This window comes from Podarcis tiliguerta, assembly GCF_965153285.1.
Source record: "Podarcis tiliguerta genome assembly, chromosome: 8".
NCBI lineage: Eukaryota > Metazoa > Chordata > Lepidosauria > Squamata > Lacertidae > Podarcis > Podarcis tiliguerta.
The window spans coordinates 85,207,338-85,229,125 of record NC_139541.1 but is presented as its reverse complement, the minus strand read 5'-3'; the positions used below and the strand labels follow the sequence as shown (position 1 = coordinate 85,229,125).

Genomic DNA, 21,788 nt, shown 5'->3' with positions numbered 1-21,788 from the left:
GCCTTTCGGGACGGCTTCTTTCTGTGTGAGGGAAGGGCGGCTATTTCGCGCTATGGCAGTTCCCCTCACACCTGTAGGTGCCAAACAATGGATTTCCCGCGCGCATAAGCAACCTGCGACGTTTTTTCCCTCTTACCGGAAGTGGCTTGACGTAGCAGCCCGAACTACATTTCCCAGCGGGCTTCGCGGCGGAAAAGGCGGGGGTTATTAAGCCCCGCCCCCCGTTGATTGGCATAGCCTGTTGCTCCTGAGGGGGGTTCGCGATGGCGCCAACTATCCAGACTCAGGCGCAGCGGGAAGAGCCCGGGCACAGGTAGGGGTGACGTCACTGCCCTCTCCCGGACGCCTGGGTCCCCTGGGGGAGGGAAGTGGGGAGGGGTCTCCTGCTCCCTCTCCCCCCCCCGCCCCCCAAGCAGTTCTCCCCAAAGGGTCCTCAGAGGGGGAGGGGCTGAGCCCGGACTCCTGGGTCCCTCTGCCAGGCGCCTTGTTGCTCACAGTTCTTAAGTCCCTTTGAGTCGCTTCCGTTAAAAACTGAGAATTAAAGTGAGGAATAAATCAGTAAACAGAAAGTAATAGTACTTATTGTTTTAACTCGTCATAAAAACTGCTTTTAATGCTGTGTTTTGATGCTGAAAACCCCCTTGGGACCTTGGGGTAAGAGACAGGTAAGGAACAATGCCCCTCATAATATGGACAAGCTGGAAGGTGGGCAGAGAGGGGCGACCAAGACGATCAAGGGTCTGGAAACCAAGCCTGATGAGGAACGGTCGAAGGAGCTGGGTAGGTTTAGCTTAGAAAAGAGGAGATTGAGGGGAGATATTATGGCCATCTTCAAATACTCGAAAAATTAGAATATCGTGGAAAAGTTCATTGATTTCATCAGCTGTACGCCATAATCATCACAGTTATAACAAATAAAGGCTTGACATATCTCGCTTTGCATGTCATGAGTCTATCTCGTATATTAGTTTCACCTTTTAAGTTGAATTACTGAAATAAATGAACTTTTTTTACAATATTCCAATTTTTCGAGTTTCACCTGTATCTTAAGGTCTGACACCGGGAAGGTGGTGCAAACTTGTTTCCTCCTGCTTGGGGGGGGGGGAGCTAGGGCATGAACCAATGAATTTAAAAGGAGATTCTGACTAAACCGTTCCACCAAATCTCATTTCTTAGGCGCTGGCATCTCTGTACTAAAGTATCAGTAACCCCACCTCTCTGTCTCTTTTCCTTCAGGCCCAACTCCCACCGGACTCTTCCTGAGAGGTAAGGCTCGCCCCCTCGCCACCCCTCACCTCTTGCTTGGAGCGTGGCAAGTGGCCTCACCTCTCTCCTTTCCCTTTGCAGGTCAGGGGTGGTGTGTCGCGTCAAATATTGCAACAGTCTCCCCGATATCCCCTTTGACCCCAAGTTCATCACATACCCATTTGACCAGAACAGGTGAGCAGGGAGCAGATGTGGGGCTGTCATTTTCTGCATATTAGCACATCCACAGTGGATCCTCCGGGGTCTTAAACAGACCAGACTGACTTTTCTGCAGCGCATGGCGAGATAATTCGGGAGTTATATCTGCAGGATATCAGGCTGCAAAGCGTCGAATGGTTATGACCTCTTAAATCTGCATGTAAAAATAGATCATAGAAGAGTGTGGTGGAGTCTCCTTCTGTGGAGGTCTTTAAGCAGAGGCTTGACAACCATATGTCAGGAGTGCTCTGATGGTGTTTCCTGCTTGGCAGGGGGTTGGACTCGATGGCCCTTGTGGTCTATTCCAACTCTATGATTCTATTCTATGATTCTAAGTGCAATGCTTATGTGAAAAGTTACACGGAGGAAACAAAAGTGAATGGGCAATCATTTGTTGCTGAAATAGTCTTTTTATTCTACAAAAACTCTTTTAAGTTGGCGCTGTTTTATCTGCTCACATTTTTATATTGCCTTGTTTTATTCTTTTTCTATTAGTTTACTGATAGCTGCTTTAGGCATCATTTATGGGAAGCCAAGACCCGTTCAGCATTTTTGAAAGGTGTCCCCAATAAATTGGGTTGCAGATTTAAGGACTGATTATTTTTGTGGAAACTGCACATTGCCAGTTCATATTCTCTCCTGTGCCAGAGAGAAAGGTGAATGCCCCCACTAATCTCTTTCAGCTTCTGCCTTCTGGAAGAAGGTACAGGGTTATAAAGACTAGGACTAGCCACCTGAGAAACAGTTTCTATCCAAATGCGATTTTGGTTTTAAACGCAGTGTAAGATAGTCTCTATGGGAGTATATTGTATTTAATTATGGGGTATCAGAGTTTTTAGGGGGTCAACCAGGCTGGGATAGCAGGCTTGTTGGTTTCTGAATGTCTGATGTAGATTTTTTCAGTTTCGTTGTTCTGTATGGGACAATGACAATAAAGATTATCGTATTGTAAATTAGTGTTCAGAAGCACATTTCTGCAGATTAAAACTCATAATTAGAACTGCCCTTTAGCAGGAGAACAGTGCAGGCATTTTTTTATGACATACCCATGCAAAATTGGAAAATGCTTGTCATAAATTTTGAAATAATTTTCGTCCTTTGAAATTCGGCTTATGCTTTTTCTACTGCTTGACCTGCCTCTTGCTTCTGCCACCTTCCAGGTTTGTACAGTACAAAGCCACCTCTCTTGAGAAGCAGCACAAACATGACCTCCTGACGGAGCCCGACCTGGGGGTCACCATAGATCTAATCAACCCCGATACATACCGCATCGACCCCAACGGTGAGAGGAGTCGCGGGACCAGGAAATCTTAATAACCGTGCGGGACGCGGGTGGCGCTGTCGTCTAAACCACACAGCCTCTTGGGCTTGCTGATCAGAAGGTTGGCGATTCGAATCCCTGTGATGGTGTGAGCTCCCATTGCTGTTTCCCAGCTCCTGCCAACCTAGCAGTTCTAAAGCACGCCAGTGCAAGTAGATAAATAGGTTCTGCTGTGGCAGAAAGGTAAACGGTGTTTCCGTGCGCTCTGCTTTCCGTCACGGTGTCCCGTTGCTCCGGAAGTGGTTTAGTCCTGCTGGCTACATGACTTAGAAAGCTATTTGCGGACAAATGCCGGCTCCCTCAGCCTGAAAGTGAAACGAGCGCTGCAACACCATAGTCGCCTTTCACTGGACTTAACCATCCAGGGGTCCTTTACTTTTTTTACCTTTTTAATAACTGTGCACACAGGCTGCGGGTTCTGATGGTGGAGATGTGACTGATACATTTTGGATCCCCATTGCACAACCAGCTTGATGTCACACACAAATACTTTGTGTTGGCCTCCATCTGTTTCGGGAGGCAATAGAGGAGTGTGTCTTTGGGGGTGAAGTCAAAACCGTTCGAGAGTTACCTACAGCACCTAATTGGCTGTAGAGACCGAAACGGGAGAGACATGTTTTGTTGCAGCTGGGGCTGACAAAGGCATCCAGATGCACCAAAGAGTTTATTCTCTCTTTGCTTCTTCCAGCTGTCATTTCTCCTATGGTCATTACATGAGCTGACTGTCTCCAGTCACTGAGGTTGTCTGCAAGGAATTCCCAGAAGGCCTGGGTTGATGTCCATGGCAAAAAAAGCTCGCTTTAATTGCCTACGATTGGTACATCTTAATGTGACCGTGTATCAGGCTGTCATGGATGTGCTGAAGACAATCGGAACTCCAGGAAGTCTGGCCAGAGACAGCTGCCAGGGATGTGTCTGAAATAGCTAGACCAGGCTAGGTGTGTAAATAAGGGGTAACAATCTGCAGCCTCTAACCACTGCTGCACCTTCTTTGGCTTCTTGCAGTTCTTCTAGATCCCGCAGACGAGAAGTTGCTGGAGGAAGAGATCCAAGCGCCAACCAGTTCCAAGAGGTAATGATTTCACCTGGGCCGGGATTTTAAACCCCAAAGCATTCCTCCGACTGCAGACAACCCTTTTCTGCTCTCCATTGTGTCCCAGGACCCCAAATTTCCCTCGCCCTCTTGAATCTTCAGGCCGCTGTCATCTCCCTTGGGTTACTGCTCTCCTCCTTCCTCCTTCTTTGCCTTTGTATCCCACCTTGTTCTCCAAGGGACGCGGGTGGCGCTGTGGGTTAAACCACAGAGCCTAGGACTTGCTGATCAGAAGGTCAGCGGTTCGAATCCCTGCAACGGGGTGAGCTCCTGTTAGTCTGTCCCAGCTCCTGCCAACCTAGCAGTTCGAAAGCACGTCAAAGTGCAAGTAGATAAATAGGTACCACTCCGGCGGGAAGGTAAACGGCGTTTCCGTGCGCTGCTCTGGTTCACCAGAAGCGGCTCAGTCATGCTGGCCATGTGACCCGGAAGCTGTACGCCAGCTCCCTCGACCACTAAAACGAGATAAGCGCCGCAACCCCAGAGTCGGCCATGACTTGGACCTAATGGTCAGGGGTCCCTTTACCTTTACCTTGTTCTCCAAGGAGCTCAAGGTAGCTCAAGGTGGTTCTCCCCTTCCTCACAACAACCCTGCAAGGTAGGTGAGGCCGAGAGGCAGTGAGTGACCCCAGGGTCCCCCGGTGAGCTTGGCCAAGTGGCCATTTGAGCCCTGATCTCTCCCAGGTCTTGCGCCGATGCTCTTGCTAGCACACCGGCCAACCCGTTCCCTGTTTCAGGAGCATCTCTCCCATGTTTCTCCCAAGCTTTCCTGCTTTGGAGCTACCTTCCTGAAATGTCCTTCTCCTCAGCTTCCCTTTCCCTCCTCTGGGGGCTGCACAGCTCTTCTGCCCTCCAACATTTTGTGCTGTTCATCAGTTATGGGTTGGCCCCTCTCCTCCCCAGTTCCAGAGCCTCTGCCCATGTAAATGCAGATCAGTGCAGTGGGCCTCATGTTCTGAAAAGCACATTGGCACTAAGTACATTTTAAATAATGCCTGTTTTGAAGCAGGAGTCAGTATTTGGAACTTACCGTATTTTTTGCTCCATAAGACGCACCTAGTTTTTAGAGGAGGAAAACAAGAAAAAAAAATTCTGAACGAAACAGTGGATGTATGATTTTTGTGGTTTAGGCTGTGGCCACAAACATGTGATCTGATGGTGAGTTTGGGGTAGGCCAATGCAAAAATCCTGAGGATCCATGTGGATCCGTGCTTTGTAACCACGTTTTTGTGCCATTGCGGCCTCAGGAAACAGTGGGTGCTTGATTTTTTTGGTGCAGGCTGTAGCCCTGGACATGCTATGTGATCTGATGGTGAATTTGGGGTGACGCAATGCAAACATCCTGAGGCTCCATGGGCTTTTACCTCCCCCGTCCCAGGAAGCCTCCTTTATCGGTAGCATCCCTTATCTTTCTTCCGATCCCACCGATCAGCTGCTTCCTTTCAACACTCCCTTCCCTCTTGTTTGCCTTAGTGTCTTTTCCTTAGCTGGGGCAGTTTTTTGCTCCTCCTTTTCTTCTAATTTCTCTCCTCGTTGATTTAGTCTTCCTGTCTCCACCCCTTGCAAGTTTGCTGTCTTTACCTCCCCCCCTCCCAGGCAGCCTCTTTTATTGCTAGCGCCCCTTATCTTGCTTCCGATCGCTTGTGATCAGTGGCTTTGTTTCAACACCCACTTCCCTCTTTCAAAAAAAACCACAAAAACATGATCTGCTTTTCTCCCCTGGGCAATTCAGCTCCAGGGACCACACATTTGCTCCATAAGACGCACAGACATTTCCCCTTACTTCTTAGGAAGAAAAAAGTGTGTCTTATGGAGCGAAAAATACGGTATATGTTAGGTGGGGGAAATACTCTTATAGAATTCTAGAGTTGGAAGGGACCTCTGAAGGTCATCTGGCTCAACCCCCTGCAATGCAGGAATTCTGGCTGCAGGCATCCCTGGGTGGGCTTCAACCACCAACCTTCTGGTTAACAGCCAGTTGCACTGACCCGTTGCAGAGCAGGAGGGCTCTTCACTGCCAATAATAATAGTAATAATAATAATAATAAATTTTATTTATACCCCGCCCTCCCCGGCCAGAGCCAGGCTCAGGGTGGCTAACACCAGTAAAATTACAGTAAAAACGTAATAGGAAAAAAACCCAATTTAAAATACAGGTTAAAATACAATTTAAAATACAGCCCTATTTTAATAGTAGCCCATAGATCAAGACCATAAGGGGAGGGAAACATAAGGGTCCGACTGAGCCCAAACCAAAGACCAGGTGGAACAGCTCTGTCTTGCAGGCCCTGCGGAAAGATGTCAAGTCCTGCAGGACCCTAGTCTCTTGTGACAGAGTGTTCCACCAAGTCGGGGCCAGTACAGTGGTGCCCCGCAAGACGAATGCCTCGCAAGACGGAAAACCCGCTAGACGAAAGAGTTTTCTGTTTTGGAGATGCTTCACAAAACGAATTTGCTATGGGCTTGCTTCGCAAGACGAAAATGTCTTGCGAGTTGCTGCGATTTTTTTCCGCTCCCCACCCCCTTTTTCTAAGGCACTAAGCTGCTAATAGCCTTTTAGCAGCTAATCCGCTAATCCCTTAAGCCTTTAATAGCCGCTAATAGCGCTAATCGGGTTGCTTCGCAAGACGAAAAAACCGCTAGACGAAGAGACTCACGGAACGGATTCTTTTCGCCTTGCGAGGCACCACTGTACTGAAAAAGTCCTATGAAGTAGCTCAGTGATTGAAATGAAGCAACTTGTACGTTTCTGTTGCCAGTAGGAGTAGCCATGGATAACCCGGCAGCTTTTCCTTCCTAGGTCTTTCTCACAGGTGTTGCAGACTATCTTGAGGGCTAGGAACGTGGCTGTGGGAATTGGGAGGATTGCAGTACTCAGAAATGCCTCTGGAGGGAGACCCACGTGGATTCTCCCTAAAAAAAAAAAAAATCTCTCTTTGCAGATCCCAGCAGCATGCCAAGGTGGTGCCGTGGATGAGGAAGACGGAATACATCTCGACAGAGTTCAACCGTTATGGCGTCTCCAATGAGAAGCCGGAGGTTAAGTGAGTAGAAATTAAACGTATTTTTTAAAGCTGCTGTTTCAAAAAACAATAGTGATGAACGTGCTAAATCTTTGAGTTTCTAGAGCAGGCCTTCAAAGCCCCCAGAGAGATCTGTTTCAGCCAGTTTCCCAAAGCTGTTACCTGGCTAAATGACTCCTTTCTGATACATACTTCTTTCCTGATTCTCAATCAGGATTGGCGTGTCTGTCAAGCAACAGTTCACAGAGGAAGAGATCTACAAGGACAGAGATAGCCAGATTGCGGCCATCGAGAAGACCTTTGAGGATGCTCAGAAGTCGGTGAGCTGCCCGGAGTGGTACCTTTTTTTTGGGAAATGAAACCGCTGTCCTCTCACTGTTGCACTTTTGAAAAGGGGGTGGTGATGATGATTGATGGATTCACTCTGAGGTTCCAGGGCAGGTTAAGCATTAAAACACAATGAGTAAAGGTAAAGGGACCCCTGACCATTAGGTTCAGTCACGGACGACTCTGGGGTTGCGGCGCTCATCTTGCTTTATTGGCCAAGGGAGTACAGCTTCTGGGTCCTGTGGCCAGCATGACTAAGCCGCTTCTGGCGAACCAGAGCAGCGCACGAAACGCCGTTTACCTTCCCGCCAGAGCGGTACCTATTTATCTACTTGCACTTGACATGCTTTCGAACTGCTAGGTTGACAGGAGCAGGGACCGAGCAACGGGAGCTCACCCCATCGCGGGGATTCGAACCGCCGACCTTCTGATCAGCAAGCCCAAGAGGCTCTGTGGTTTAACCCACAGCGGCACTCGAATCCCTTTAATTAAAACACAATACTCAGAGCTTAAAGCTGCCCACCTGGCCAGGAAATGCAGAGGTGGGCAGCAGCATAAATATATTTGCTCTGTCCCTTTGGGAGGACAATGCTTTTCGGGGATTTGGGGGCGCAGTTCTGAGAAGCTTATTGGTGTCCTTGCCTCCGCTGGCCTCACCCACATTTCTCACTTCCAAATTCTGCCTCCAGATCGCTCAGCACTACAGCAAGCCTCGGGTCACGCCGGTGGAGGTCATGCCTGTCTTCCCTGACTTCAAGGTGAGATCGAGGGAAGGAGCAGTTGGATTTTTATTTTTATTTATTTTGATTATTATTATTCTTTATAATCACTCTTTCCTCCAGGGACGTCAAATAACTTACAAAAAAATCATTCAGTCGAAATTCTAAGTATAACGTACATCAAAACCATCCTCCTATTAGTTATGCATAACACTATATTATTTTGCCCCTACTCACTTATCCTATTTTTTCCCCTTCCTCCCTCCCCTTTACCCCCCCCAAATTGTTCTCTCTTCAAATCTTTAACCATGTGCACAGATTATTCATTCTAATTCTTGCTCTTTTCTTTCTGTTTTACTATTCCCCAGTATTCCTGAGATAAGCATTTCTCTATTGACTTCTGTCTTAACTTGAAATACATCAGAAATAACCTTTATAATCTTCTGCCAATATTCCTTTACACAAATACACTCCCACCACATATGTGCATATACCCCTAACTCTTGATTTCAGTGCCAGCACTTAGGCCTCAATCCTTTATGTATGGAGGCAGTTGGATCTAAGATGTTTGGGGCTTTGTATACAGCAGCCCGGCTCTCGCCACTAGGCCTCTCTCCACCTGCTCGGTTCCTATGGTTTTTCGACTGCGAAAATTCCTGGTTATTTGCGAAGGGTCCGTAGGCAGGGAGAGCGAGATTAGAGAGGTGGTGGGCTCTTGGCAAAGGTGGATGAACCACTGAGCGAAACAACCACTTCAAGGGAAGGGGGGAAGCCACAGAAATTTTCCATGGCCGGATTTTTAACATTTAGTGGTCACAAATTGCTCAGCTTGGCGTTCCTTTTCTCAGCCAAAGTATATTAAAAACCCCAACAGAACAACAAGGCAACAAGGCAGGCGGAATGCTTATCTCCTTTAAGTATAGAAGCAGATGGTTTTGAGGATCTGATCAAAGACTTGTGCAGTTGGAAAAAGCAGGAGAAAACTTTTCGAATACAAATAAAGCGGAAGTACACGTGTACCTTGGTTATCATACAGAATGTGTCCCGGGAGTCTTGTTTGATTTCCGGAACTGTTCGAAAACCAAGACGTGGCTTCTTGCATCCTGCAGCCAATCAGAAGCCACGCCGGACGTTCGGCTTCTGAAAATCATTCGAAAACCGGAACGCTCACTTCCGGTTTTCGATCATTCGGGAGCTGAAATGTACGAGTTCCAAGGCGTCCGGCAACCAAGGTACAACTGTATACAAAAACATTATTTTCCATGTTACTGTAGGTTTTGTCTCGTTTCGAAAAATAAAATTTTATCTTGTGGTTTATAATTGCGTATATTTTAGATTAGATATATATATGGGGGCACCAAAATATTTTAAGTGCTCAGGGCCTCTAAAGGTCTTAATCCGGGCCTCTCTGTCTAAGAGGAGAGTAAGACTCAGGGGGTGGAGTAGTGGTCGCAGAGCCCCTTCGCCCTGATCTCACACCCACTCCCTGTTTTTGCACGCAGAAGCCCCTCATTTATTCTCCTCGGATTGCACAGTCAGGCCCATTTGGGGCGAATCCTGGAGCATAGCTGTCAACTTTTCCCTTTTCTTGCGAGGAATCCTATTCGGAATAAGGGAAGTTCCCTTAAAAAATGGGAAACGTTGACAGCTATGTTGTGGAGGGGTGGGGATGAGGCACTTCTAAGGAGGCCCTGCCAGCTGTGTGCCATTTCTGGAGGGTTCTTGCCGTGCCGTAAGCTGTTCTTCCGCCCTCCGCCAGATGTGGATCAACCCCTGCGCCCAGGTCATCTTCGACTCCGACCCAGCGCCCAAGGACACCAGTGGGTCAGCCGCCCTCGAGATGATGTCCCAGGCCATGATTAGGTACGGAAATGCAGTTCTCTTTGTGGGAGATGGGAATTCTTCCAAGCCTCACTTTGAGAAGCTGTGCTGGGGGTTGACCCTGAGGCCTTCTGCATGCTGGGCAGGTGTCCTGCCACCAAACCATAGCTGTCAACTGTCCCTTATTTGGCGGGAAACTCCCTTATCCCAGCGCCGTGTCCCGCTGCTGTCCCTTATTGATGATGTCCCTTAAATTTCCCGGGTTTCAAAGGAAGCAGCTCCTCTCCCTCCCTCCCTGCCGGCCAGGGAGGAGGGAGGCTCCAACTGTGTTGCTTGGCTGCGTTGCTCACCCAATAAGGAGTCTAAGAACGACTGGGGGGTGGAGCTTGCATGCCTTGTGCCGATCAAATCGGCCGCGTTGCCTGGGGACTCGCCTTTGCTCAGCGCTTCCCAGCGGAGAGGTGACGGTGGTTTTCCTTGCTGCGTCCCCTTTGCCGGGTTGCTGCGCTGTGGGAACCACCGCTTGAGGCTTCATCTGGCTGCTGGCTGGGCTTTCTGCCTTTGGCTCGGAGGGGCTCAGAAGTTGAACATACCTGTGCTCAGAAAACCCCTTATTTTGGCTGCTGATCCCTTATTTTTGAGGCTGCTGGTTCCTTATTTTTAAATCTGGAAGTTGACAGCTATGCACCAAACTCCAGTCTCTCCATGACAAGCTGGTTTGCTACTGGATTCCATGCAAGATATAACCTTCCTCTTCCTCTTTCTCTCTCTCTCTCTCTCTCCCCCCAAATTCCAGGGGCATGATGGACGAAGAAGGGAACCAGTTTGTGGCCTACTTCCTCCCTGTGGACGACACGATGCGCAAACGCAAACGGGACCAAGACGAAGAGATGGACTACGCTCCTGAGGATGTGTACGTGTGCCAACTGGGAGGGCGTGCGGGTTGTCTGGTTAAGAAAGCAAAACTTTACGGGGAGACCTTTTATTTTAAAGAATCCCCGCACTTGGAAAACCAAAACGTCAGGCGTGTTTCCTGCCCAAGCCGTCTCCCTGACACACTACCTTTCTGCACGCGGGGACTTGTTTTCTCCTGCTCCGAAGGGCAGGGCTCAAACCCAGCGGCTTCAAGTTTAAGAAAGGAAATCCCGAATAAACATTTGGGGAGGACTTTATTTCTTTCTTTTTTTTGCGATTTTAATCCAAGTCCTTTATTATGAAAATTAACACAGCTTGCTCAAAATTCAGCTTAAAAAGAGATAAGCCTGTTTACATATTATAAGGGAGAGGGAAGATCAGTTATATATTTCATCCAAAGTGGCCAGGAAGTCTAGAGTGAACTGCAGGGTATCGTAGCTCCATGAAATGGAAGGCTCTTTTGCAGGTACAGAGATTGTGCTTGCAAATCTGTCAGAGGCATTTTCAAATACCACCAGAGGAACTCCAGTCAGGGGCGTGTGGCTCAGCCTGTGATCTTCGGGAACTTCAAAAGTCTAAAGGATCATAGGAAAAGAGCTTCTCCTTTTCTGGATAGTCTTCAGGAACCATGCTGCTGCTTTCAACTCTGTTTGCAGTTTCAGTAGCCTTTTTCATAGAAGACTTTTTTTCCCTTTGGGAAGTTTCTCTTTGTTGTTAAAGGCCTATTCAAATTTCCTAGAACCTCCCTGACAGACTGGGATGCTGCTGGATTTATGTCAGCTGTCCTTCTGACAAGTGGAGTCTTGGAGCAAGACCTTTCAGCAAAACTCTTTGACGGTGCAGATACCAATTGCACCCGACCCTTAGAAGAAGCAACCACGCCAATTTCATCATTCTCTTTTTCTATGTACCATATTTTTCTCTCTATACCAGACCATAAGACGCACCTAGTTTTTTGAGGAGGAAAACAAGAAAAAAAATATTCTGAATCTCAGAAGCCAGAACAACAAGAGGGATTACTGTGCAGTGAAAGCAGCAATCCCTCTTGCTGTTCTGGCTTCTGGGATAGCTGCGCAGCCTGCATTTGCTCCATAAGACGCACACACATTTCCCCTTACCTTTTAGGAGGGAAAAAGTGAGCCTTATAGAGCAAAAAAGACGGTCAGTTTGTGCTGCCATCACTTTGACACCCAAGGATTGCTGCCTAAAGGAATCAAAGAACACTAAAAACGATAACACCACCAACCTTGGGGAGGACCTTATGACAGCAAGGGCTGTTCAGCAGAAGAACGGCCTCCGATTCGCCTTCTTGGAGGTTTTTAAACTGAAGTTGGAGGGCCATCTGTCAGGGATTCAGTTGTGATTCCCGCATTGGACCAGATGACAGTTCTGTGCTTATATTTTGAAGGAGCCTGGCTAGAACCGCTTGCCCTCTCAGCTGATGGGATTATTGGAGGGGGACAGGAGAACACCTCGGAATGAATATGGGGGTGCCGCAAAGCCCTCACTCTTTTCTTTCTATCCCTTTCCTCCAGGTACGAGTACAAGATCGCCCGGGAGTACAACTGGAACGTCAAGAACAAAGCCAGCAAGGGCTATGAGGAAAACTACTTCTTCATCTTCCGGGAGGGCGACGGGGTCTATTACAACGAACTGGAGACCAGGTGAGGCGGAGGGAGAAGGTGAAGCCTTTGGGGGGGGGGGAGTGTTAAAGGGTCTGGGGCAATTGGGGGCACGGTGTTGGTGGTGGTGTCAGAGCCGGCTGGATCCGCCCAGCCCTTTTCCTTTCTCCACTGAGCACATGGTTAACCTGTGGAACTCCCTGCCACAGGAGACAGGGATGGCCACCAACGAAGACGGCTTTAAAAGAGGATTAGTCACTTTTATTTATGTATTTTTTGTCTTGTTTGCTCCCTTTGTATACTGCCTTTCACCTGAAGATGAAAGTTTGCGGTGTAAAAATGCAAAACAGAAGCACAAAATACGTAACGAAAACAAAGACAAAAGCAAAACAAAAACAAATTATGAAGGAAGAGAAAGATATCAGTGGCTACTTGCCATGATAGCTATAATAATAATAATAATAATAATAATAATAATAATAATAATAATAATAAATTTTATTTATATCCCGCCCTCCCCAGCTGAAGCCGGGCTCAGAGCGGCTAACAACAATAAAAGTAACACAACAGTCTAAAATCAATTTGTTTTAAAATCAATTCAGAGTCAAATTAATGGCAACCATTGGGCTAGAGTTCTGTGAAGAATTACCAAAGGAGGGGGTCAGGCTGTGCCTTGGCCCAAGGCCTGGTGGAACAGCTCCGCCTTGCAGGCCCTGCGGAAAGATGTCAAGTCCCACAGGGCCCTGGTCTCTTGTGACAGAGCATTCCACCAAGTCGGGGCCAGTACTGAGAAGGCCCTGGCTCTGGTTGAGGTCAGCCTAACCTCCCTGTGGCCCAGGACCTCCAAGATGTTTTTGTTTGAAGTCCGTAAGCTCCTCCATGGGACATACCAGGAGAGGCGGTCCTGTAGGTACGAGGGTCCTGGGCTGTATAGGGCCTCTGCCACCCTGGTCAGATAAATGCTTCTGAACGCCAGTTTCTGGAAACGGCAGGAGGGAAGAGTTGCTCCTGTACTCAAATCCTGCTTACGGGTTTCCCATCATGGGCACGTTAGGATCTCATGGAACCTCCAGGTCCAGAGGCAGTCTATCTAGACTCCTAGGTTATTTGGGGTATTTGGCCACTGTGAGACTAGCAGCCTCTTCCTATGTCCCCCCACCTTCCCTACCTGAGTCCTTTCCCCCTGTCACATTTTGGATCCGAGCTACAAGTCCTGCGTCGCAGGGGTGGGCTGGATAATAATAATAATAATAATAATAATAATAATAATAATAATAATAATTTATTTATATCCCGCACTCCCCGACCGAAGCCGGGCTCAGGGCAGCTAACAACAATAAATAGTACAACATTCTAAAATTGTTTCATTATAAAATTAATTCAACTCAAATTGATGGTAACCATTAGGCTAAAGTTCTGTAAAGATTGCTAAAGGAGGGAGTCAGGCTGTGCCCTGACCAAAGGCCAGGTGGAACAGCTCTGTCTTGCAGGCCCTGTGGAAAGATGTCAAGTCCTGCAGGGCCCTGGTCTCTTGTGACAGAGCATTCCACCAAGTTGGGGCCAGTACTGAAAAGGCCCTGGCCCTGGTTGAGGCCAGCCTAACCTCCCTGTGGCCCGGGACCTCCAAAACGTTTTTATTTGAAGACCGTAAGGTCCTCCGCGGGGCATACCAAGAGAGGTGGTCCCGTAGGTACGAGGGTCCTGGGCCTTTTAGGGCTTTAAAGGTTAAAAGCAGCACCTTAAACCTGATCCTGTACCCCACCGGGAGCCAGTGCAGCTGGTAAAGCACTGGGTGACCTTTGGGGGTCCCTTCCAATACTTTGAATTTATGAAATAAGGGCCTCCCCAGAGATACCCCATTGTGTTCCCTCTGCTGGCCACCACTGTGACCCCGCTAAGCGGCGCAGGCGGTCCTGGCATGCAACCAGCCCCTCGCCACCCCCAATTTTGTGCAACATGCCACCGGCACTCGAGGGCTGTATCCTGCCGCCAGGGCATGTGTGAATGCGCAGAGTCGGAGTCGGGCCCCTGCTCCCTCCTTAACCTCTCCCTCCCCGTCGCAGAGTGCGGCTGAGCAAGCGGCGAGCCAAGGCCGGGGTGCAGTCGGGAACCAACGCCGTTCTGGTGGTGAAGCACCGAGATATGAACGAGAAGGAGCTGGAGGCACAGGTAAGGCTGGTGTGGAGGAAGCCAGGGGACCCAGGAATCCTGGCTCTGAGCTTTCACCCAATCTCTTTTTTCTTATTTTTTTTAAATAAATTTTTAATTAATTTTTCAACATAATCATTTCCAACAATAACTAAACGTACTTTTACACCTTATACTTTTTTTTTTTACTTCCATCAATCACGTCTGAAAATTTTCCAATCTATTCATTTAATTTACATTTCTTATTTTCACTATTACATTTAGGTCTCATAACTAATATCTCTCTCCTTTCTCTTCTTTGCAATATTTCATATATTTCTCCTTACAAAACTTCTTGTAGTTCTACTAGCGTCATTTGTTGGATTACAGTTGCTCTTCAAATAATTCGTATATTTCTTCCAATCTTCTGCAAATCTCTGGTCCCGCAGGTTTCGAATCCTTCCTGTCATTTTATCCAATTCTGTGTAGCCCATTAATTTCGTCTGCCATTCTTCTTTCGTCGGAATTTCTTTTTGTTTCCATTTCTGGGCTAACAACACTCTTGCCGCAGTTGTTGCATATAAAAACAATTTAACATCTTGCCTATTAATGTCCTGACCTATAATACCAAGTAAAAATGCTTCTGGTTTTTTTAGAAATGTATATTCCAACATCTTTTTCAACTCATATATCATTTCCCAGAGGTTTTTTACTTTCTTACACTCCCACCACATATGATAAAATGTTCCTTCGAGTTTCTACCCCATCTCACTGCCCCGCTCTGGCCATTGGAGCTGGACGGATGCTGACTGGAAGCGAGGATCATTGACGGAATTAGAACCTATTCTTAGAGAGAGGAGAAGCAAACCACTGCCTATCAGCCACCACTTGTTGCTGTTTAGTCGTTTAGTCATGTCCGACTCTTCGTGACCCCCTGGACCAGAGCACGCCAGGCACTCCTGTCTTCCACTGCCTCCCGCAGTTTGGTCAAACTCATGCTGGTCTCTTCGAGAACACTGTCCCACCATCTTGTCCTCTGTCGTCCCCTTCTCCTTGTGCCCTCCATCTTTCCCAACATCAGGGTCTTTTCCAGGGAGTCTTCTCTTCTCATTAGGTGGCCAAAGTCTTGGAGCCTCAGCTTCAGGATCTGTCCTTCCAGGGAGCACTCAGGGCTGATTTCCTTCAGAATGGAGAGGTTTGATCTTCTTGCAGTCCATGGGACTCTCAAGAGTCTCCTCCAGCACCAGAATTCAAAAGCATCCATTCTTCGGTGATCAGCCTTCTTTATGGTCCAGCTCTCACTTCCATACATCACGACTGGGAAAACCAGAGCTTGAACTATACATAGCTTTAACCATAGCTTTAACTATATCGGCCAGCACTAGGGATACGGAAATCCAGTTCGGTCCTTGGCATCTGGGGCCTGGTGTACCTCAATCTCTGAAAGCCAGGCCTTCTCTTCCGGTTGAAATTCTCTGGAAAGGAGGACTTGGGGTGGTAGACGGAAGACAAAAGTCTGCCCCCTGGGAAGGAGGGTGCTTCTGCTCACTGGTACCTTTGGGGTTCCTAAGTTCCTAGAACAATTTTGGCCATGGCAGTTCCGTTGAGCCTCCATGTTCCGAAGCAGTCTATACCTTGTGGGCGGGGGGGGTCAGGAGAGAACAAGGCTTTTCCCACCTTGCTTGATAGATAGGTTCTCAGGGGCATCCCATCAGCCGCTTTTGAGGGGGCAGAGGGCTCGACCCTTCAGCTGGTCTTGGACGGGTTAGGCTAAGTCAGGGGTTGGCAAGGTTTAAATTGCCTGGGCCGGTTCACTCCAGCGTCTATCCCTCTGGGCTGGATTGCGTGTGCGCATGAGCGCGCACGCGATTTCCAAAGTCTGCGCAGATGTGATTTCCAGCGTCTTCGTCTGCGCAGACGCAATTTCTGCTGACACAAGTTCCTGCGCCATGCTGTGCCGGTTTGGCGCAGTGCGCAGGGACTCGCCGAGTAGGTAGCTTGGTTTGGGGGCGGCTCGTGGGCCAGTTAAACGACCCCCATGGGCCTTAGGTTGCTGACCCCTGGGCTAAGTGAACCCAGGACCTGGGGAAGTGTCATAATAGTAATATAACAATAATTTATTATTTATACCCCGCTCATCGGGCTGGGTTTTCCCAGCCACTCTGGGCGGCTCCCAACAGAATATTAAAAATAGAATCAAACATTAAAAGCTTCCCTAAACAGGGCTGCCTTCAGATGTCTTCTAAAAGTTTGGTACTTATTTTTCTCTTTGACATCAGGTGGGAGGGCGTTCCACAGGGCGGGTGCCACCACCGAGAAGGCCCTCTGCCTGGTTCCCTGTAACCTCACTTCTCGCAGGGAGAGAACTGCCAGAAGGCTCTCGGCGCTGGACCTCAGTGTCTGGGCAGAACGATGGGGGTGGAGACTGACTGGATGACAAGGAGTGGTGGGAGGCACCAGCCGGGGAACCCCCAAAGGAGGTCCCAGAGGAGGAAGGCTCTGAACCCCAGGGGTTGACGGAGCGGTCAGAGGGAGATTGGAAGGGGATGCTGGATACAGACGGGACAACAGGGTTTAGTGAGCCGGAGGAACCTGTGACAGGGAGCAGCTCAGACTCTGAGGCTGAAGCAGAGGAAGGGGGTCTAAAATGCTGAATTATCCAGGGTTATCTCCCTCTCCTGTTGCAAAAGTTCCTCTTTCCCCTGATCTCCAAGAACATGCAAGATAATGAGGGCAGAACAGAAGCCAGAGGTGTGCAGGTGCAACTTGAGACTGCTTGGGAAACATCTGGGAGAGGAGAAGACTTAGGTGGAAGGCCCTGCCTCTTTGTTCTGACCTGCCTCTGACTCCAGCCCTGGCAGGAATGCCAGTGGAGTTGCTGGAAGTCAGCTGGGGGCGGTTTCTCCTTCCCCAAATGCCCCCTAACTCGCGGCTCTGTCCCCTGCAGGAAGCCCGCAAAGCCCAGCTGGAGAACCACGAGCCGGAAGAGGAGGAGGAGGAGGAGATGGACCTGGGCAAAGAGGCCCAAGGCTCAGGTAGGTGCCGGCTTGGCAAAATCTCTCCCTGGTGCCCCCTCTGCTCGCTGCTGAAGATGCCTGTGTGGCCAGGCGGCCACATTGCGAAATTTGCAGCCTCTGCTTTAAAGAACTCCCCCTGCATTTTGGCACCTGGTGGAACACTCCAAAGCAGCTCCATCGCTGTTGCCTCATTGGCTGGCGCAGCGGCATACATGTTTCTTAAAGTCCTGCCTTCTATCGTGACCCTCTTCGTTTAAAGGGATGGGAACCGTATACAGTCATACCTTGAGTTACAGATGCTTCAGGGTGCGTTTTTTGGGGGGTTACGGACCGCCGAAACCCAGAAGTACCGGAACCGGTTACTTCCGGGTTTCGGCGGTCGCGCATGTGCAGAAGCGCTAAATCGCACTTTGCACATGCGCAGAAGCACCAAATTGCACTTTGTACATGTGCAGAGGCGCCAAATCACAACGCGCGTGCGCAGACGCGCCGCTGCGGGTTGCGAACGTGCATCCTGCACGGATCACGTTCGCAACCCGAACATCTGCTGCATGTTGTGTTTACAGAAATATTGTGAAGAAGTGGACTCACTAGCAGGGTTTGAGTAAACACCTAACAATTAAGAAAACAAGGAGGAAAGTCAAGATGTAACAATAGGGAAATGATAAAGGGCAAGATGTAATACGGAAAAGTACGGTACAAAAGCGCTAAGATTATAACAATATCAAATTAAAAGATTATACAGTGGTGCCTCGCAAGACGAAAAGAATCCGTTCCACGGGTCTTTTCGTCTTGCGGTTTTTTCGTCTTGCGAAGCAAGCCCATTGACGGAGAAGCGCTATTAGCGCTATTGGCTAAAAAAGGGCTAAAAACGGCTTTTTAACACTTGGGAGATTAGCGGTTTTGCTGCTAAAATGCTTTTAGCAGCTTAGCGATTCAAAATAAGGGGTTTTGGAGCGAAAAAAAATTTCCAATTTTGTTCGTCATTTTTCGTCTTGCGAAGCAAGCCCATAGGGAAATTCATCTTGCGAAGCGCCTCTGCAGACGGAAAACCCTTTCGTCTTGCAGGTTTTCCGTCTTGCGGGGCACCACTGTAAAATTAATGTAGAATAAAACAGGCAGGAGAAGTAAATAAGGAACCAGAAGAGGAAGTTGAGGGAAGTCATGGGTGAGGGGGATAGGGATTTATATATACTTTTTGTGATAAAAATGAGTGTGTTGAGTATAAAACCGTGCAACTTAATAAAAAACTATTTAAAAGATAATGAACGGATGGCCCTGGCCCGTCCTCCCGCTTTAGGGTCCCCAGATGTTGTTGGACTACAACTCCCATCATCCCTGAGCTCTGGCCTTGCTAGCTAGGGGTGATGGGAGTTGTAGTTCCACAACATCTGGGGACCCACAGGTTGAGAAAGGCTGAGCTAGAGCATTGGGCAGGGTTCAAATTCTCCCAGTTGCCCATGAAGCTTACCCTGTGGCCCCCGCGGGGGGGGGGGGAGTAGCCACTGCCTCTCTCTGCCCTTACCCTACCTCAAAGGGTTGTTGTTGTGGGATTAAATGAGGGGGAAGAGTGACGTACTGCCACCTTGAGCTCCTTCGAAAGAAACGCAATCGGTCCCCCTGAAAAGCCAAGCTTTCCCCCGTTTCCCCCCTGCCCTCCATGTGCTCACCTCTCTCTCTTTCCCGCTCGCCCTAGACGAGGAGCCGGAGAAAGGCAGCGAGAGCGAGAAGGAGGCCAGCGAGGCGGAGGAGGGCGAGGAGGAGGAGGAAGGGCGCTCGGCCAGCGAGAGCGAGCGGGAGGCCAGCGAAGGCGAGGGGGCTCCGGCCGAGGAGAGCGAGGAGGACGAGCGGGCGGCCCGAGACAAGGAGGAGATCTTCGGCAGCGACGACGACGAGGACGAGGACTCGGAGCAGGAGGGCGGCCAGCGCGAAGAAGGCGAGAGCGGCAGCGAGGAGGAGGACGACGACGAGGAGGATGAGGAAGGGGGCGGCCGGCGACAGCAGCGCCGCGCCAGCAGCCAGAGCCCCCTCCACAGCGGCAGCGAGGACCGCTCCAACCACGAGGAGGAGGAGGAGGAGGAAGGGGAGGCCAGCGCCAGCGAGGCCCCGTCCGAGTCCAGCGAGGAGGGCAGCGACAGCGACTGAGCAGGCCCTTTCGGAAGTCGGCTTCACCCATCTCCTGCGGGGAGCACACCTGGGAACGGACGGTTCTTACCTTGGTTGGCTGGCTGCTTTGTCCCAGTTAAGCCCAGAGGATTCTGGGAATTTTCTTTCCTCCCGGCAAAAGAGGCGGATCAGAGGGCTGCCTCCCCGCCACCCGTTTCTGCCAATCTTCCGCCTCCGCCAGCGAACTCTTTGCTGCAAACCTTCTGCAGAAACGACTGGCGTTTGGCGTGTGTGGTAGGACACGGACTCGCACATGTTTGGTTCTTCGGCTCCCCTTCTTGTGTTGTTCTCCCCCCTTTCCCGCTGTACATAATGCGCCACACGGCAGCTCTCTCTCTCACCCAGCCCAAAATAAAGTTTTTTGCTTCTTGAATCTCCACTCTCTCATTAATCAGGGCCACTTGGAACACCGTTGCAGCAAGTGTACTTATTTACAGCCATGCCTCATGTTACGTTTGCTTCAGGTTGAGCATTTTCAGGTTGCATCCCACGACGACCCGGAAGTACCGGAAAGGGTTACTTCCGGGTTTCGCCGCTCGCGCAAAATGACGTCACATGCGTGCGCAGAAGCGGCGAATCGTGACGCGCAGATGCGGACTGCGTTCTATTCAGGTTGCGAACGGGCCTCCGGAACGGATCCCGTTCGCAACCAGAGGTACCACACTATTTCGGAAAATAATTGCCTACCGCTTTTTCGTAAAAATTCATCAAATTGCGACACAGGAATAAAACCATCCTCTAAAACAGGCATCCCCAACCTGCGGCCCTCCAGATGTTTTGGGACTACAACTCCCATGATCCCTAGCTAACAGGACCAGTGGTCAGGGATGATGGGAGTTGTAGTCCCAAAACCTCTGGAGGGCCGAAGTTTGGGGATGCCTGCTCTAAAGTCATAAAAAGTTAAAATGCAGACAATCAGAAAACCATCGTGGAATAGAAAGGCATTCATCAGGTGTTTTAACAGTTGGCGCTGAAGGCAACTGCTGAATCTCCAGTGGCAGGGAGTTCCACAGGCCTGGGCCAACAGCACCAAAGGGTTTCTTCTTGATGTCAAGGGACTCTCGCGAACTTGGGGAATGCAAACAACACTCCTGTGGATCTCTGTGATTGAGATGGGATCTATAAGGGTTTGGGCGATCCCTGAGCACCCTGGACCTAGGTTGTTCAGGGCTTTGTAAACTTGGATGAAGGAGGGGAGGGTTGGTTGTCAAGCTTGCCCAATGGCACCGATCGGAGAGGGAGAGCTGGGAGGACTCGGGAACAGCATTCGAGATTCTTTGGGCAGGATTGGAGAACCCAGAACAAAACTTGTGGCTTCAGCTGAAATCGGTGCAAAGTTCTGCATTTGCGCTGGAAGAGTCTTGGTAGCAGCACTTGTGGAAATGATCTAGGGCAGGGGTTCTCAAAGGGTGGGGCAGGAGAGGATGGCAATGGGGCAGGAAGATTCAAGGATAATCAAGGAAACATTCAAGCATTTCCATGTTACGTGGTATAAAAATATATATATTTTCCTTTGCAGAATATGGATAGGTACTGTTTCAAAATGAAAGCAAGAGCAGGAAGTGATACTGAGGACAGCCCTAGATGAGTTTTCCAATGTATTTTCCATGAAAAAAAAATATGGTGCAAATTTTAATTCTGAAAGTTTGGCCCAGAGGGGGGAAAGTTTGAAGAACACTGATCTAGGGGTTGTTTTTTTAGAAGAGCACAATCTGAACAGGAGGAAGCAGTGTAATGCAACTAATTTCTCCGCTCTGCAAGGCCTGTATTGCATATTTTGCAAATAGCTGGAGATGTTTTGGGAACAGCTGAAGAATATTCAGAACCTGGCATTTTGGGGAAGACTTGGAAAGGGGCGAGGAGAACCAGATGGTTTCTGGCTCTATCCAGGTTCAAGTAAATATGGCTGTGTTCCTTTGACGGTGAAGACAGTCCTAGCTTTTAAGAAATTTGGTTGATTCACCTATTTACACCTTCCGTCTGCATGGAAGGAGTCCTGACGTTGCAGCCTGGTCGTTTCAAGAACTGCTTGTCCCCGCAGCAGGGCAACCCTGGAGTCCGAGGCATCTCTCCCAATTTTCCCTATGGACGATTTTGTCCGTCTTCTTTGTAAACCGCTTTGAGGGCTTTTGAATTCTATGAAATAAAAGTAAAAAATAAATCCCGCATGGGC

The 21,788-nt window shown here is 49.1% G+C and overlaps 1 protein-coding gene, 1 long non-coding RNA gene and 1 pseudogene across 3 annotated transcripts; 2 read left to right on the top strand and 1 right to left on the bottom strand.

The window, feature by feature from the left end:
* The first annotated feature begins 193 nt into the window (after positions 1 to 193).
* PAF1 (PAF1 homolog, Paf1/RNA polymerase II complex component) lies at positions 194 to 19,988 on the top strand. Its single transcript, XM_083455441.1, has 14 exons — positions 194 to 313; positions 1,237 to 1,266; positions 1,348 to 1,440; positions 2,625 to 2,746; positions 3,791 to 3,857; positions 6,821 to 6,922; positions 7,116 to 7,221; positions 7,918 to 7,986; positions 9,707 to 9,810; positions 10,565 to 10,681; positions 12,219 to 12,347; positions 14,369 to 14,474; positions 17,380 to 17,467; positions 19,146 to 19,988. The coding sequence occupies exons 1-14, from the start codon at positions 264 to 266 to the stop codon at positions 19,592 to 19,594; spliced, it is 1,632 nt and encodes a 543-aa protein (XP_083311567.1). The 5' UTR covers positions 194 to 263; the 3' UTR covers positions 19,595 to 19,988.
* On the top strand, positions 1,459 to 2,411 carry LOC310684951. Its single transcript, XR_014515000.1, has 2 exons — positions 1,459 to 1,647; positions 1,801 to 2,411. It is a non-coding gene; the product is annotated as an uncharacterized lncRNA (long non-coding RNA).
* On the bottom strand, positions 10,691 to 11,862 carry LOC310683501 (securin-like; annotated as a pseudogene). Its single transcript has 2 exons — positions 11,844 to 11,862; positions 10,691 to 11,607 (listed from the first exon to the last, which is right to left on the bottom strand). The product of its transcript is annotated as a securin-like (transcript).
* Positions 19,989 to 21,788: the final 1,800 nt, after the last annotated feature.